The sequence below is a fragment of the Lepisosteus platostomus genome, chromosome 17, assembly GCF_059453375.1.
Source record: "Lepisosteus platostomus isolate fLepPlt1 chromosome 17, fLepPlt1.hap1, whole genome shotgun sequence".
Classification (NCBI taxonomy): domain Eukaryota; kingdom Metazoa; phylum Chordata; class Actinopteri; order Semionotiformes; family Lepisosteidae; genus Lepisosteus; species Lepisosteus platostomus.
The window spans coordinates 22,303,154-22,318,326 of NC_142627.1; the positions used below are offsets into that span (position 1 = coordinate 22,303,154).

General features: G+C 42.0%; 1 protein-coding gene across 1 annotated transcript; it reads left to right on the forward strand.

Annotated features, from left to right (window-relative positions):
* The first annotated feature begins 761 nt into the window (after positions 1-761).
* apmap (adipocyte plasma membrane associated protein) lies at positions 762-14,862 on the forward strand. Its single transcript, XM_088610099.1, has 9 exons — positions 762-1,013; positions 3,596-3,712; positions 4,154-4,269; positions 4,590-4,682; positions 5,194-5,310; positions 6,188-6,362; positions 7,476-7,610; positions 8,895-9,087; positions 10,502-14,862. Exons 1-9 carry the CDS (start codon positions 922-924, stop codon positions 10,709-10,711), a joined length of 1,248 nt encoding a protein of 415 aa, XP_088466225.1. The 5' UTR covers positions 762-921; the 3' UTR covers positions 10,712-14,862.
* Positions 14,863-15,173: the final 311 nt, after the last annotated feature.

Here is a 15,173-nt window from a genome sequence, read left to right on the forward strand (position 1 = left end):
TTGGGCTTTTATTGAACTTTACTCTGGTGAGGAGAACAGCTCATTCTGCTCAGTCTTCCACTTGAGACACTGGAAGCTTACCTGGTAGAGTGCAAAATCCATATTCCCACCCATAGTCAGCTGCTCCAGTCACTCTTAATAATGCTAACTTAAAGGATGCTTACACTACATCCACAGTCCTGTCAGCGAGGCTCCCTGGTGCTACTGTATCTCTGCTTCTCCTTGCATGGTCACGGATGTGTGCAGCCTGTTCCTTGCCCTTCAGAACTTATCAAAATGCACAAACCTGGTACCGTTGCCCCGTTTTTTCACGTACTGTATCGGTACAAATGGTCCAAGTTGTCCCATATTTAGTATCTTCTTATATACAGTATACAGTATAACATATAGTACACCATTTCTCCTGTAAAGATAATGTATGTATGGTGAAAGGACAAGTAAAATTCACATACTGTACACTTATGATACTTATGATAAGGGATTCTGTTAAGAATGATCGTATTTTCTATGCATTCTAGTGAATTTAATTTTCTAGTTGCACAATGTCCCATTTTTATTATTATTTCTAAGCTAAGACTTATCATAATCACTAATCAGAACGGATTGTATAACACAGCAACATTTCACAAAATACAGTGGTAAAAAAAAAGTATTTTCAGCAAAGAATAAGCTTCGTGCTTTTATTCTGAAAAGGAGTGAATTGCGTCATGAATGACAGCCAATCAGCTCCCAGCGGTTCTCGAGAGGTTAAAGGTCGTGAGCTGGGCCTGTTTTCATTCTTGCAAAACAGCGCATAGGTGCAGCAGGGCAACGGCAGGGTTTTAGGACTGGGAGATTGTTCAAGTGATGTCTTTGTAAATCGACACTGCGGCGAAGACCGGAATTGGGAACATCGACAATAGGACACGCTAGCATTTCAGGATGAATGAGACCGATGGTTTGCGGTACAGGAGGTTGAATAGACCTCAGGTGATCACAGATGAGTCCCAGGAGCCCGAGCACAAGAGTACAAGGTACTGGTATCTTTTTCGTTCCCGGAGTAATTATCATTGACGGGGTTCGAGTTGGTCAGCAAAAAGCTTATTACAACGTGCCCGTCGGTTAGTTGTTTCCCCATTATGACCCAGAACATTACGAGAGACTGTACTCAGCTACAGATATTTCACCTCAGTGTGCAGGTAGGTGTGACCCATTGATGAGCCCTCGATACTGATTTAGCAGTGCTGATCGTGCATTATGTGAATGGTCTCACACTGCGCGAAAAACTGACGCGTTCAGCATTATGAGCGAATGTGTGCGTTTTTGTTTCTTTATCAGCTGCCTCACCGGTTTACGTTTGCCGACAGCCTGCGCATATTTACGAGGGAGCACTGCTGTGTTTCTGCTTGCATGTTCATATCGGAAATGCTGTCAGACTGAAAAGAGCAGAACGCTGCAGACGAGATAGCAGTGTTTCCGATTGTTTTACGTTTATCCTTCTAGTGAGCATCATTGTCTGCAGTCAACAGTGAGACAAAAGAGCAACAATGATACTGACAAATGTCCGATAGATCTTTGGTGTAACGATGACAGGGACAGAACATTTTGCAAGTTTACTGCTCATTCTGTCGAGCTTCAGAGTTGAGTAGGTTTTAAAAAGGAGAGCTGGTGTTGGGCGTTGCAATTCGGTGACTTTCGGAATGTGCAGTGATGAACAGCACGTAATGAAGGTACTTAAGTAGGCTTCGGGGTACAAACTTTTAGGAATCCGTTAGAAACTGCAGTGGAAGTTTATTCAAACTGACTATATGTTTACAGAACCCGATTTGCTCCCTTTTCACCGAGTGGTATTGTCAGTAGTACATACGAGATCCTTGTCAAAAAGTTTACAGTGTATGACAATTGAGAAAATGACATCAATAAGCTGGAGCAGTTGGTGTAATGTTTTTTTGCTAAGTGATTGAACTAAGAAGGGTGTAAGTGGGATATGGTTAGCAAAAAAGATTTTTCAACATGTGGGCTATGTTTAAAAGATGATATTTTAAAGATGAAATCCTGTGAACTGCAGGCTAATCCCACTATTTTAATATACGGTGCTAATGTAATTAATTGGTGGTTAGCACTAGTGCTTCAGGAATTCACTGTCCTGTGTCTGACAGGCTCGTTTCTGTGTGCGGTGTTCTCACTGTCCTGTGTCTGACAGGCTTGTTTCTGTGTGCGGTGTTCTCACTGGCTGGGGGGCCTCGGGGTGCTCTGGTTCCTCTCACCACTCAGGGGCGTGCTGGTCAGGTCTGACTGGTTCCACAGAGATACCGCAGGACCCCCTGCTCCCCACCTCGTCACTTGCGCAAGATCAGCTCTAGTTATGGGACTACACAGACGGGCCACCTTTGTACAGCATTCATGATCTGGTCAGCCCAGGCAGTCGAGCCAGGTCTTGCTCTGCAGTAAGAGTGGTTGCAACACTTGGGTGCACGGAGAAAAACAACATGTCTGCCAAGTGCTGAACGGAACAAGCTCTGTCATGATGAATGCGCTAAACCAGTCTGGCTCAATTAAGATTTTTTAAATTATTTAAACCCTTAATAAACAGTTTATTTTATTAACTGGAAGGAAGGAAAGTATGTTGCGGTTTTGCCTGGTGGGCATTGAAAGAGTCGGTGTGAAGTTAATACTCCCTTTTTTCTCATGAAGTCAGTTCTTAAATGTAGTGTGAAATGTACAGCAAAGCTCTTTCTACTCCAAATGTCTGGAACATTAGCACATCAATCTAAATTCTCACCCCTTATCCAGTTCAGGGTCACAGGGGAGCTGGAGCCTGTCCCAGCAAGCAACGGGCACGAGGCAGGGTACACCCTGCAAGTGACATCAGTCCATCGCAGGGCACACACAGACAGGAAAGCTCTAGGCATCATCAAAGACCCCACACACCCCAGCTACAGACTGTTTGACAGCATTCGGGCCCGGACTGCCAGACTCAGAGACAGTTTTTACCCCCGCACTATCAATCTATTAAACCCCCAGCCTCTCTCGCCTCTCACCTATGATCTGAACCTCACAGTGCCTTCTCTCTTACCAAAACTCAAACACACATTGAAATCTACCTCTACCTCACATGTCAAGAAGCTCACTCCCCATCATTTTCTATCCTTTATTTCATTCTGTTGATGTATGATTTTGCTCATCTTATGTTGTTTTGCACATTACCTGTTACCTGTTGTTGTTTTGCACATTGCCTGTTGTCTCTGTCTTTCTTTTCCTATACAATTGTGTTGTTGTTTTTTTTTTTGTACTTCTTACCATCTGAGAGCTAGCTAAATAGCATTTTGTTATACCGTATACCTGTATATGAGTATAATGACAATAAACTTGAACTTGATCTGGGTCAAATTTTCCAGAAGTCAGTTAACATGCCAGCATGCCTTGGGACTTTGGGAGGAAATGGGAGCAAACCCACACAAACGTGGAGAGAACATGCAGACTCCACGCAGATAGTCCAAAATTGAGCCCAGGGCCCCATCACTAAGAAGCAGCAGTGCTACCCACTGCACCTCCACGCTGCACTGCAAGCACAGTATGTCTTTAATTTCTGAAGCCCTGCTGTTCCCCCTTTCAGCACCTACAGCGGGAGAGTGTTCCGCTTGACTCTGCTCACACTGGCCGCCTTGCTGCTGGTCCCTCTCCTGGTGGCCATCCTCCTGCTGGAGTCGCCCATCCAGCCTCAGCGTTTGAGGTAAGACGGGCGGCAGTTCAGCTTCCCGATGACCTTTCATAGAGCAGGAAGATGTAGACACATCAGAAGTGCCTTTCTGATGCAAGAGAATCCTGCCTTGGCATCAGAGGGTATAATTCATTCCAGACTGCAGCACAGAATCATTTGAGTCTTTTCATTCTAGTCTCAGAAATGAGCGGATGGTTTTCTTTTGTTGAGCTGTACAAAGGACCAGAATAGTTTCATTCATTTTCGCTCAGTATTATAAGTGTATTTTACATTTAGTGCTACTTCTACTACTACTACTGTATTTCGACTGAAGTCCATCTGTAGGCAGGCAAGTTTGGATGCACACATTTCTCAACTGTTTTGTTGAAATGTTCTGTTGGCTTTTTCAGAAGAGTTGCTAAATGCGGCAATATTTCACAATGTTGAGCGAAGACCTTTTTTGTACAATTTCAGCTTTAGTGAACCTCCCCTCATGTCTGGCTGTTTGGAGCCAAACTTTAAGCTGAGACAAGCGGAGAGGTTATTTGAAGGCCAGCTGATTGGGCCAGAGTCCATTGCCAATATAGGAGGTAGGTATGGGACAATGCTGACATAAGAGCTGGGGTCTGCCAATAACCACTCACTTTCTGTACACTCCTGACATCAAGACACGTCTCTTCTTAAGAATTCAAAGATCGTGGTCTGTTTTCATTACATCTGGACATTCTGGGGTAAAAGGCAATATTTCTTAACTCCCTTGTTGGTACTTTACCAAGAAATGTCTCTGTTGATGTCGTGGTCCCAAAGAGAATTATTTTACTAAAGTGGAAGATGTTTAATACATTAAAAGGTTACTATTTTTTAAAATTATTTCAGTTATGTGACTTTTGATTTTCCACCTTGTCTCCAGATGTCCTGTATACAGGAACCGCAGATGGGAAAATTGTCAAAATCGAGGGCAATACCATCCATGTTGTAGCAACACTGGGGCGACCTCCTTGTGGTAAGGGTGAAAGGACTAAGTTATGTATAAGGTGCATGGTAAAAGGATGTTACTAGAGCCTGATCAAAAATGAATGAAATTAGGTTGGAGTTATATAGTGTGTTTCTTATCTGCGTAGAAGAGCAGTATGAAGGTGTGGTTGTCATTTGCCCAGTTATTTTTTTCCAGAGATGCCTGACACAGGTTTCAAAATTGATTTTCATTCCTGCTTGGCTCTCATTATGCATAATTGAGCCTTTTATTGACCTCTCAGTAGGATTTGTTTGTTTTCACCCTAAATATGCCAGAGGTGACCTTTTAGCCATTCCGATTCATCTCCAAACTTTGCATAGAAGAAAGAGATAGATAAAAGTGCCAATCAAGCAACACATTGATTCAATGAAGTAGAGAGCTGGGCTGCATGGCAAATCAGTGGGCATGGAGGGTCCCCAGGACCAGAGAAGAGTGCGCAGGCTGAGCCAGGTCTGTTGTCTCTCTGTCAGTCATGAAGTCCTGCTCACTGACTTTACAGGGTCTCGAGACGATGAGCCAACCTGTGGACGACCCCTGGGGATTCGAGTCGGACTGAATGGCACCCTCTTTGTGGCCGATGCCTACCTGGGACTGTTTGAAGTCAATCCAGTCACAGGTCTGTGGGATGGGGGCGGCCTTTTCTGGGGGCTTTTCTTCCTGGGAGAGAATGTTCCCTTTCATTTGAAAAGTAAAATGCTAAAAATCTTGAAAAGCACAGCTGAAACTCGGTTTCCTCGGTGCTTTACGACTGTAACCATGCCAGACTGCGTCTGCTTTCACACTGCAGGTCTTTGAATGATGGTCTGGCTGTGTGTGAAAGGTATTTGCCTGTTTGCCTCAGGCTGTTATGTCAATATTGCACACAAAAGAAAATACCAGGTGCCAAATACCAACTGTTCAATACTGGGAAAATACTCTGCGTTAAATAACATAAAGTTGCATGGTTTTGTCTGTAAGAGGGTTGCTTTCCCAGCTATATTTATTCATTAGTTATTTATTTGCTGTGTTTGCTGTTTATTTGCAGCAGGAAAGGATCGTTGGAACATTTTTTACGATAAATTGTTTTTAAAATGATAAAGAAACATGTTTTTTTAGTTTCTGTGGGCTGTTGGGCCTTTGGGGCATGAACTCTTGTAAGTTGTTAGCTGTCTGCCAGTTCATGTTTATCATTTGTCTGATCTCAGTATGACCATGCTGTAATGGCACTTGCCTTTGTGTCAGTAGCTCTTTAGTCTATGTTTCTGTAAAGATACACTGGCCTGAATACTTGCGCAGGCCCTTTGAGGTAGAGCTCCACTAACAAACACCTGCATAAATGCAAAAGCTTAAAGATGTTTCTTATTAGAATGACTGAAATTCAAAACGTTTTGTAAACACTCATATGCTAACATGCCTTTTTTAGTTGAGGGGATTTCTTGCAAGCTTCCGTAGGGCTGTAGTGCAGTCTGTGTGGCCACGCTGAACTCCATGCTTTCTCCTTGATTTCCAATCAGGGGCTGTGGACACACTGGTGTCAACCAAGAACCCCGTGGCGGGCCGGCGCCTGTCCTTTGTGAATGACCTGGACGTCACCCGTGATGGCAGGAAGATCTTTTTCACAGACTCCAGCAGCAAGTGGCCGCGGAGGGATTACTCTTACCTCATCATGGAGGGCACCGATGATGGCCGGTAATAGTCTTGCTCCGTCCGTCCGTTATCTGACCGCCTCTGCGGTTCCGGCCCGCGGGGGCGCTGGAGCCTGTGGTGGCAAGTACTGGGCGCGAAGCAGGGTAGGCTCTGGCCCGTCCTTCACAGGGCACGTACAGGCACAGACACGCGCTTACACCAGGGCCGATTTTCCCACAAGCCAGTTCATCTGCAGCGAGTCTTAGGACTCGGGGAGGAAACTGGACCCAGCACGCAGACGAGACCCGCATGAGCATGGGGAGAACATGCAGGCTCCACATGCACAGCACGCCAAGTGTGGAATTGAAGCCAGGGCCCCAGACCTTGAGGCAGCAATGCTCATCACTATGCCGCCCGGTGAAATAACACTGAGGTTAAAGGTTGAAGAAAGTTGGATGAGCACTGTAATGCTGTTTGTCTTGACTTGAGAAATATTTAAAATATTTTATTTAAAATTAAACTTTTGGCCACTATTGGCTTATAATGTGTTTTTTAGACTCAGGACAGGTATTTATTGTATTGAATCCCGACTTTAATCCGTGTGTTGCTGGATTGGAATCTTTTAAAAACAAATTCTTCTCAAAGTTTTCTGATTCTGATTTTTGGTTGGGCAGTAACTGTAGGTATTTTCATAGGACTCAATGGAGAAAATGCAAACCCCAGTATGTAGCTAGACTTAAACCTCAGCCAGAATTTATCATCTTGAATTGGCATTATGAATGCAGATTGGGTAGCTCACCAGATGGGAGGATTTCTGGATTGAAACAGTGCACATGAATGTGTTTCTTTGACCTGATGTGATTAGTGTAGTTTATTGAAGCTTTATGGCCTTTACCTCGTACTGTATCCTTGGTTGTAAAGGAAAGCCCTTTGTTCTGCTTATTCAGATGTCTCTCTGGTACATATGAACTCTAACATTAAAGCAATTGTGAAGATCTATAACAAAACAAATCGGAAGGAAGGAACCTGGACATCTTTTCTGAAGAAGTATTCCACTGCCGAAACGTTGTGTTCTCTTTCTTCTTTTTTTCAGCATGGAATAAACCTATTACTTGTTTCTTTGCAGCCTACGCATGCTGACGCAGCTCCCCACCTGAACTATCTTTTCTTTTGCAGCCTCTTGGAATATGATACGGTCACCAGGGAGGTCAGTGTTCTCCTGGATGGCCTGAGGTTTCCCAACGGAGTCCAGTTATCTCCCAATGAAGACTTTGTGCTGGTGGCAGAGACAACCATGGCAAGGATACGCAGGTGTGATTTATGCAAGATTAGCACTAGGTGGCGGATTATGATTTTCCAAGATCCTTTAATAAATGCCCATGCTGTGACGCGTGTTGTTGATTTTCATTAGTGGCCATGATCTCTTGCTTGCAGTTCAGAACAGAGTGGCTCTGAGAAAGCAGGGTTTAATATGCTCCCACTTCCCATGCTGGGGTCATCAGTAAACCAACTGCTAACCACTGAGACACCATGACAATACAAGTAGTTTTTTTGCATATTTAGATTAATTGTATTTATTGTATTGGCTAATGTATATTTGCTTATAGAGAAGTTTACATTTAGCCACATTCTCCTTTAATAGAACTGGAAAAGCATCATGTTAATAATGCATCTGAGGGGAAGCCACAGTCTTTTGTCCACAGTTAATAGTTTATTTACTCCCCTCACAGAGTACCCCCTTGAAGGTAAAGTGCTATATACCATTGCCCTAGACAGTGGGGGGGAAAAAGTGCAAGGCCTAAAATTGGTAAATAACCAAAGAAGCATTAATTTGCTAAAAATAATTAATTGCCCTTTATAACCAGCATTACAAAAGCATCACAAAGTACTCGGTGTTCTCAGTAAGGCAGTGTTGTAATAGGTGATGCAAGGCAAAAGGTTGCCTAGACAACCAAACATTCTTTAAGCAGTGTTTCCCAGCTGTATGGAAGACGCAGAGTTTTTTATTTTAATGAATAAGTGGGCTGATTGGGCAAGCAGTCGCTGAAATACCCAAGTTTTTAATCTTTTTACAGTTGAAAGGAATGATATTCAGCCTTGATGTGAGCGTCTACTGTTGAAGTGGCATTTAGGCAATTGCAAATGGTTCAGAGGTCTTGTTCTCCTGTGATGCTGTGTTAACTGGAGATAATGAAAGAGAGCACAGAAAGAAAAAGAATAAAATGTTTTAGACCTTGAGTTCACTTGAACTGTATGGTGTTCACTCCACCAAAACATTTTGTTTTTGTTCTTGTTCCTGATCTACCGAGTGTGTCATTTACTTTTCAAGTGATTTGTTTTGTTTTGCATTTCCTACCTAATGCAGTTCATCTTGATTGAAATATACGGTATATACGGCATGATAGACCACAAAAGCATGTTGTATCTTTGTCATTGTTGCTAGTGAAACAAGTAGGCGAGCCGTTCACAAGTGTGTGTTCACAACAGATCTTTCCCAGTAATTCCACAATGTTATTGAAGACAGTCCTTAAAATTGCTCTTACTGGTAATTCCCCAGGGACATTGCCACAGATAACATTCCTGCTTTCTCTTGAGGTGTCATGTGTCCGGACTGCAGAAAGGAGGAATGGAAACGTTTGCAGAAAACCTTCCTGGTTTTCCCGACAACATCCGCAGAAGCAGCTCGGGGGGTTACTGGGTTTCCATGTCAGCTGTGCGCCCTAATCCTGGCTTTTCCATGCTGGACTTCTTGGCTGATAAGCCTTGGGTTAAAAAGATGATTTTTAAGGTAAGAAACTGAGTAGAAGTAAGGGAGTAGAAGGAACTTGTATTTAAAAGGGGAATTTATGGATCCTGGGCTGCAGTGTTTCTCTTGCACACTTACACAAAGTACAGGATTAGCCTAGGTGCTGCTAGTTGCAGGCTGCACTGTCACCAGCTGAAGAGTCTCCATAGGGTGGTCCACAGTTGGCCAAGTGATGTGGAGTCTGGGTGGGCTTGAGTCAGTCATTTCCTCAGCAGCCCGTGAGTCAAGTGCTTCCCCCAGACCTGTGACGTGTTGAGCCTTCAGTAACGTCGATTTGAAATAAGCTAATCCAGTTAGTGCTAAATGCAGAGAGGCCTTCGCAGTCTGTCAAGGGTCAGGTCGCACGGTTCTGACTCCAGAGTATCCGTATTAGTGGAGGAGTTGGACTAGTAGCACCAGCTGACAATTGACAATTCCAACAGGAATCTAAAGTAACAGGCATATTTTTGATAACTTCTGAAACAAATTCTGAAGAGCTGGAAGTAATTTACTATTGATCTTAAATGGCCAGAGGCACAGTTATATGCAGTACGACTCCCATCTTTATAGATCCACAAACGTAGTACGTGCTTACTTGATTGGAAGTGATTACCTTATTTCTGCAAAAGAGATATTTTCTGTGTAAAATGTAAGCAACAAATCGCACAAAATTGCATACTTTTAAGGTTCATATGGTTGATTACTTTCCTAAAGAATGTGGAAGAATTAGTATTATGTACTGTATATTACTTAAAAAAGTAGTATATAAAGTCTGTGCTCTATTACACATCCCTGAGAGATGCCAGTTTTTAATTTTTCATCTGACACAATTTGTAGTCAAGTAGAAATCAATTTTTACCAGTAATTGTTCCCTCAGTGAAACAATTGATTCTATTATGCCACTAGATGGTGCTGTTGACATTTGTATGCAGATATACTGCAGAATAAACCAGGGTCATAGCTTATTCAACATATTCAGGATTTCAGAGGCCATTTGGCATCAATTCTGCATTGTTTTTAGATGCAAAGCAAAATTATTTAATCCCTAGCCTGAACAATTCCCTGAAAACCTCAGTCCTCTTGAACACTGTTGGAACCGAAGTTCAGTCCCACAGAGTAACAGCACCTCTGTTTAAAGAGAAACCGCAAGAAGGAATTGAGGGGAATTGAGTGGAGCTGCAAATATTTCAGAACTTTGTGTAATACATGTCTCTTTCTGTTCAAGTTGTTCTCTCAGCCCAACAAGTCTTCGGTATTAGGCTAGTCCTAGTATTTGGACTGGCGAGTGTGTCTAGGTATTGATTACTCGAAGTCACGTTATTTTGTGGTTTATGCACGATTCATTTAGGAGTGCTGTACGGCGGTTGCATGCACTGTGTGTGTGGTTGAGTTGAGCCGTTGTAAACTTTGCTTGTAGATCCTCAGTCAAGAGGTCTTGATGAAGTTTGTGCCGAAGTACAGCCTCGTGGTGGAGCTGAGCGAGAGCGCGGCCTGTAAGCGGAGCTTTCACGATCCCCACGGCGTTGTGGCGACGTACATCAGCGAGGCCCACGAGCACGACGGCCACCTCTACCTGGGCTCCTTCAGATCTCCTTTCCTGTGCAGGCTGGACCTCAGTCAGGTGTGAGGACGGAGGCCTCTCGCTCTCCTGTTGCACATTGTGTTTCCCATAGTGCACTGCACCATGCCATCCATTCAAGCAGTGGTTCTCAAACTGGGGGGGCACACCCTCGCTGGGGCAGGGGGGATGCAGTGCTTCTCGGAGGATTAAGGGGAATAAAATGTTACCACGCGCTTCATCTGCAACATCGAGCCACTTAATCAAATCTTACTGATGGGTTCAGACCCTTCGCAGTTTCTAGATGACACATTGTACACTTGACTGATCTGCATGAGGCTGGGCTGGTTCAGCAGACAACAGACTTCATCCAAAAAGTAATTCTCTTTGGTATGCACATGCATGAAAATCACAGATAATGAAATTAACACATTTTTATGCTCTGTGATTTATCCATTTTTCTGTTTCCCAAGACGCTGACATATCTAACATGCAAAATTTATACTGGGGAGCAATTTGAATTTATCAGTTTTTGTTACAGTTGATGCAAGCATTTTTGCTTGGATGGCTACCTATGGAACGTAAGTACAGAACTGAAAAGGTGATGCTTTTAAAGATATATTCTCAATTATGTATGGAAATTCTTATCAGACGAGGGGAAAAATAGCTAACCAAGCCAAGCAGCAGTAACCTTGGTACAACGATCCAGTACAGTAAATCAGATAAATAAAAAAAAAAAATTGTCCCAGTCTCAACAATCAACGTAGTCTTAATCTTTCATTTGCATTTGATGCATTAAAGCCCCTTTTCTAGGTGTCTTTGTATTAAAAAGCACTTACTTCTTTTGATGAAAACTAGCCCCGTGTGAGTGGTTATTTGCCACTCTCCATCGCCAATGCGACGGACCGCTGACTTGCTGGGGTAGAGAAAACCGCTTGCTTTGGAATAGCGCTCTACGTTTACGGGCTTATGGCAGTTGTTGGATTTGGTATGAGTGTAAGTGTGGCTTTATGGAGGAACTGGTCGTTGATTTGCCAAACTCTGTAGTTAATCTGGGAAGTATACCCTGCTACCTGACACCATGTCTTATTTGCAGAAACAGGTGGAAGAGATCCTTGGATCATTTAGCTACTGACTACCGAAAATGCGAGGCAGGCTGAATGGCCTCCTCAACTATGTAAGCTTTCATATGTTCTTATAGTCATCCAATTATCCACTGGATTTTCCTAAATTTTTGGCTTTGAGCAGCTTATGATGGCAGTAGTGACACCGTTACTGTCCACTGTATCGTCAGTTGTCTCATCTGAAGCACAGGAGATAAAAACTGCTGAAAAGCAAACACCTTCCAGAGTGAAGAAATGGGAAGCACACTTTACAGTAAAAGTCCATAGTACAATAGAAAATAAAATGGTTATAAAATAGAAAACATATTTGGCAAAGGGAGAACAAATACAGAGCATGCTGTAAATGATGTCCTGAAAAGTGCGGTAGTTAGATTTTTCATAATAGGAGCGCGGCTTGACATTACAGAACAGAAAGAGAAGGGTGTGCATGGAAAAGTCTGAGGACCAACGTTTGAAGTTATAAAAAAAAAAGCCAACTTGTTTCAATGATTTTTGAAACGTAGGTGTGTTTCTTTTTTAATGGTGATTCACAAACCCCCCTTTTCATTTCTGTTACTATGAAACACTTCTTCCTCTTTGTTGAAAGAGGAGAAACTATAACCCCAAAAAACAGTAGCCTTGTTATTCCTTTCCGATTCCCTGATTTATTGGTTAGAAAGACACTGGCACGGGAGTAATATTTTTTTGCTAACCTGGAGCATGTTAAGAGTTGGCACTACATCCCTGTGAGCTTTTCCGTAAAAGAGCTCTGATTCAACATCTCATTTGAAATGTTGACTTAATAGAACAGAAAGACACCTTTTCTGCTGTCTCGTTAAGGCACATATTGCCATTTACATGTAAATGTTGAGAATGTCAGAAATACTTGAATCGGGAAGCTGTCATGTGTTAAGCTAAAAGCACGTTGTCTGCTTTTAACATTGTCTTCCAAATGTTTGTTTGGGAACTGATTTTTGAAGATTGTTAAAGCACTGAAGAGCAAGAAGTCTCTGATGCTTGAGACGTACATCAGTATAATGTGAATAATGGATTATAGTGAACAAGACGTCACTATAATCCATTACCTAAATATTGTCATAGTCCTTTTTTCAATTTATGTGGATTTAGTTTTGTCATATTAATCTTATTCAAGCTGCCAACTGCTGATTCTTGTACTGTATATAGTGTTTTATTCCATCTAAGTAGGATTTATATAGAGAAGCAGTATTGGAGTCTTAGTAAACTGGCTGACAATGCTGTACAAGCCTCTGTTCATTCTGCTTTAAAACCAGAGTCTGGTTAACCAAGTCTGTTTTGGGAGCAAATTAGTACAATTTGTACAATAATAAATAGACCAATCTGATTTCTACTAATTTAAAAAAATGCCACTCTACTCTTAGTTATATTAAGTAGTCACATCAGCTATTCGTCTTTTCCTGTTCAGCAGTTTCTGCCTTGTCGTCTGGCCTTTTTTTAGGCTGAAAGTGGGTTTTCGACTGTATTCTAGTAATCGCACGACAATGTATAGAGTTGATTAATGTCCTCAAAACAGACTTTTTAAATGACGTTTCTATAGTTCCTTTGCTTTTTTTGATTAAATCAGGTTATATTGCGTTTTTTCTGTGTATCCGTGTGTAACATTGTGCTCTGACAGTCTTGGTGCCTCAGAACGCAGCCTCTGAAGATGGCTCCCTAGGTAATGAGGTATATTAACGATTAATGCCATGTGGAGTTCAGAGCACAGTGCTGTGCACATAGTGTGGGTTGTGGAGGGATGCATGATGCTAGTCACTAACCTAAATATCAAGTCAAGATCTGTTGTGGGCAAGCTGAGTTTGCTAAGAAAATAAGAAACAACCTTGGTATCAGCAACAAGAATGATCATTGGTTAGCCATTAGTAAAATAATTGTAAGGATGTTCCCTACGCATCTTACAAGTATGCTATTTTAGTTTGTCTACACTAAGTGCTTTCAAAATGTTTTGCTCCAGTGCTAAATATGCCGGATTTCCTGATGATAAACCAATAATAAGAAGTCACTTAGATTACAATGTTCCTTTAAAAGAGATTATAACACATTACTTAAAATAATGGAATCTTGGAAGTGATGTCATACATTTGTCCTTTCATTCATTTGCAATACAGGTAGAGCAGTAAACGTTCAGTACTTTTATGAAAAATTCACTTGCCTATGCATGCATTTGCAGCAACAGTAAATGTCCATTACCTACAAGGAGTGTTCACTAGGTTTCCTCCTTGACTTTGTAGTACAGTCATGCATAGACAGAACCATTTTCTTCAATGCTCCTGTTATTATTTCTGATCCTGTCATGACTAGTGCCTTTAAATGCAAATCCCTGATAAATTAATTCTGGGTTTGTTTATTTGAGCAATTCGATATTTGTGCTCTCTGACTAAGGTACTGTATGTTTGACAGTACAGTAGAACAAGGCTGGTGTGCTCATGCTTTACAATGCCTCAGATTGAAATGACGAGGCTATTGCTAAGAAAATAGGAGCTTGCTAAAATTAAAAATAATTAAGGTAGATTGGCCCAAATAAAAACTGAACAATTACTGCTTTAATTACAAGAGTTCAGAACAGGGGATAGTCTATTAGGATCCTTATTTTCACAGAGTAGCTGTGGTCAGCCATGACTATTTAGACAGGCCAGGAGTTTCTCACCTTTAGATTTCAAGACAAGACTCTGCTTGCTGACCTGTAGTGCCTGTTGTCCTGCTGTGTGTTCATAGCAGATATACTGTATCTGTTACTTCCTTGTTAAGATGAATTAGCTTTCTAACATGTCTGGCGTGGTTTCTCATTGCTAGGAGACGTGTGGTTGAACTTCTGCACCACACGCACACACAAGAGCTCAGTAATCCAGGAGTTCTGTCTGTCCAGGGCAAGGGAAGGGACTGTCATGATCAGGTGGTATATTGTTGCAGTCTTGGATTGAAGTTCAGATGTAATTGCATCAAGACTGTTATAACAATCCCTGTGAGCATCTGAATTTTGTTAGAGGGGAAAAAAAGCTTCACTGTAAAGTTTTCGTCATTCCTTAAATGATCTAAAATGGGATTGCATCAAAACAGTGAGAAATAAAATTAAAAAGAAGAGTTTGGGTGTCTGCTGTTTTTTTCCTTATAATGTTGTAATGTTCTGTCTGACCTTAAATTAGAATGGATGTCATTTTGAAACTGAGTGTGTTCGAGAATGATGACTTTTGGTCGAGTGTACTGCATGTGCTTTCTTTTAAAGCATTGTTGGAATCAGTCGGCAGCAGTGAACACAACCCGTACTTCGTAAAGCACGCATTCTTTATCTTTATATTCATTCCAGGGTGTCTGAAAGAACATCATTTAAAACAAAAAAACTGTACCCGGGGTCGTAATGCATTAGCTGGCAGTGTTCCCAGCAGCACCAGTTT

Excerpts from the sequence above, each read along its gene's own strand:
- apmap (XM_088610099.1), top strand. The coding sequence starts at position 922 with ATGAATGAGACCGATGGTTTGCGGTACAGGAGGTTGAATAGACCTCAG. Across the intron at positions 1,014-3,595 it reads CCCGAGCACAAGAGTACAAG|CACCTACAGCGGGAGAGTGT; the intron begins GTACTGGTATCT and ends TCCCCCTTTCAG. Across the intron at positions 9,088-10,501 it reads TTAAAAAGATGATTTTTAAG|ATCCTCAGTCAAGAGGTCTT; the intron begins GTAAGAAACTGA and ends CTTTGCTTGTAG.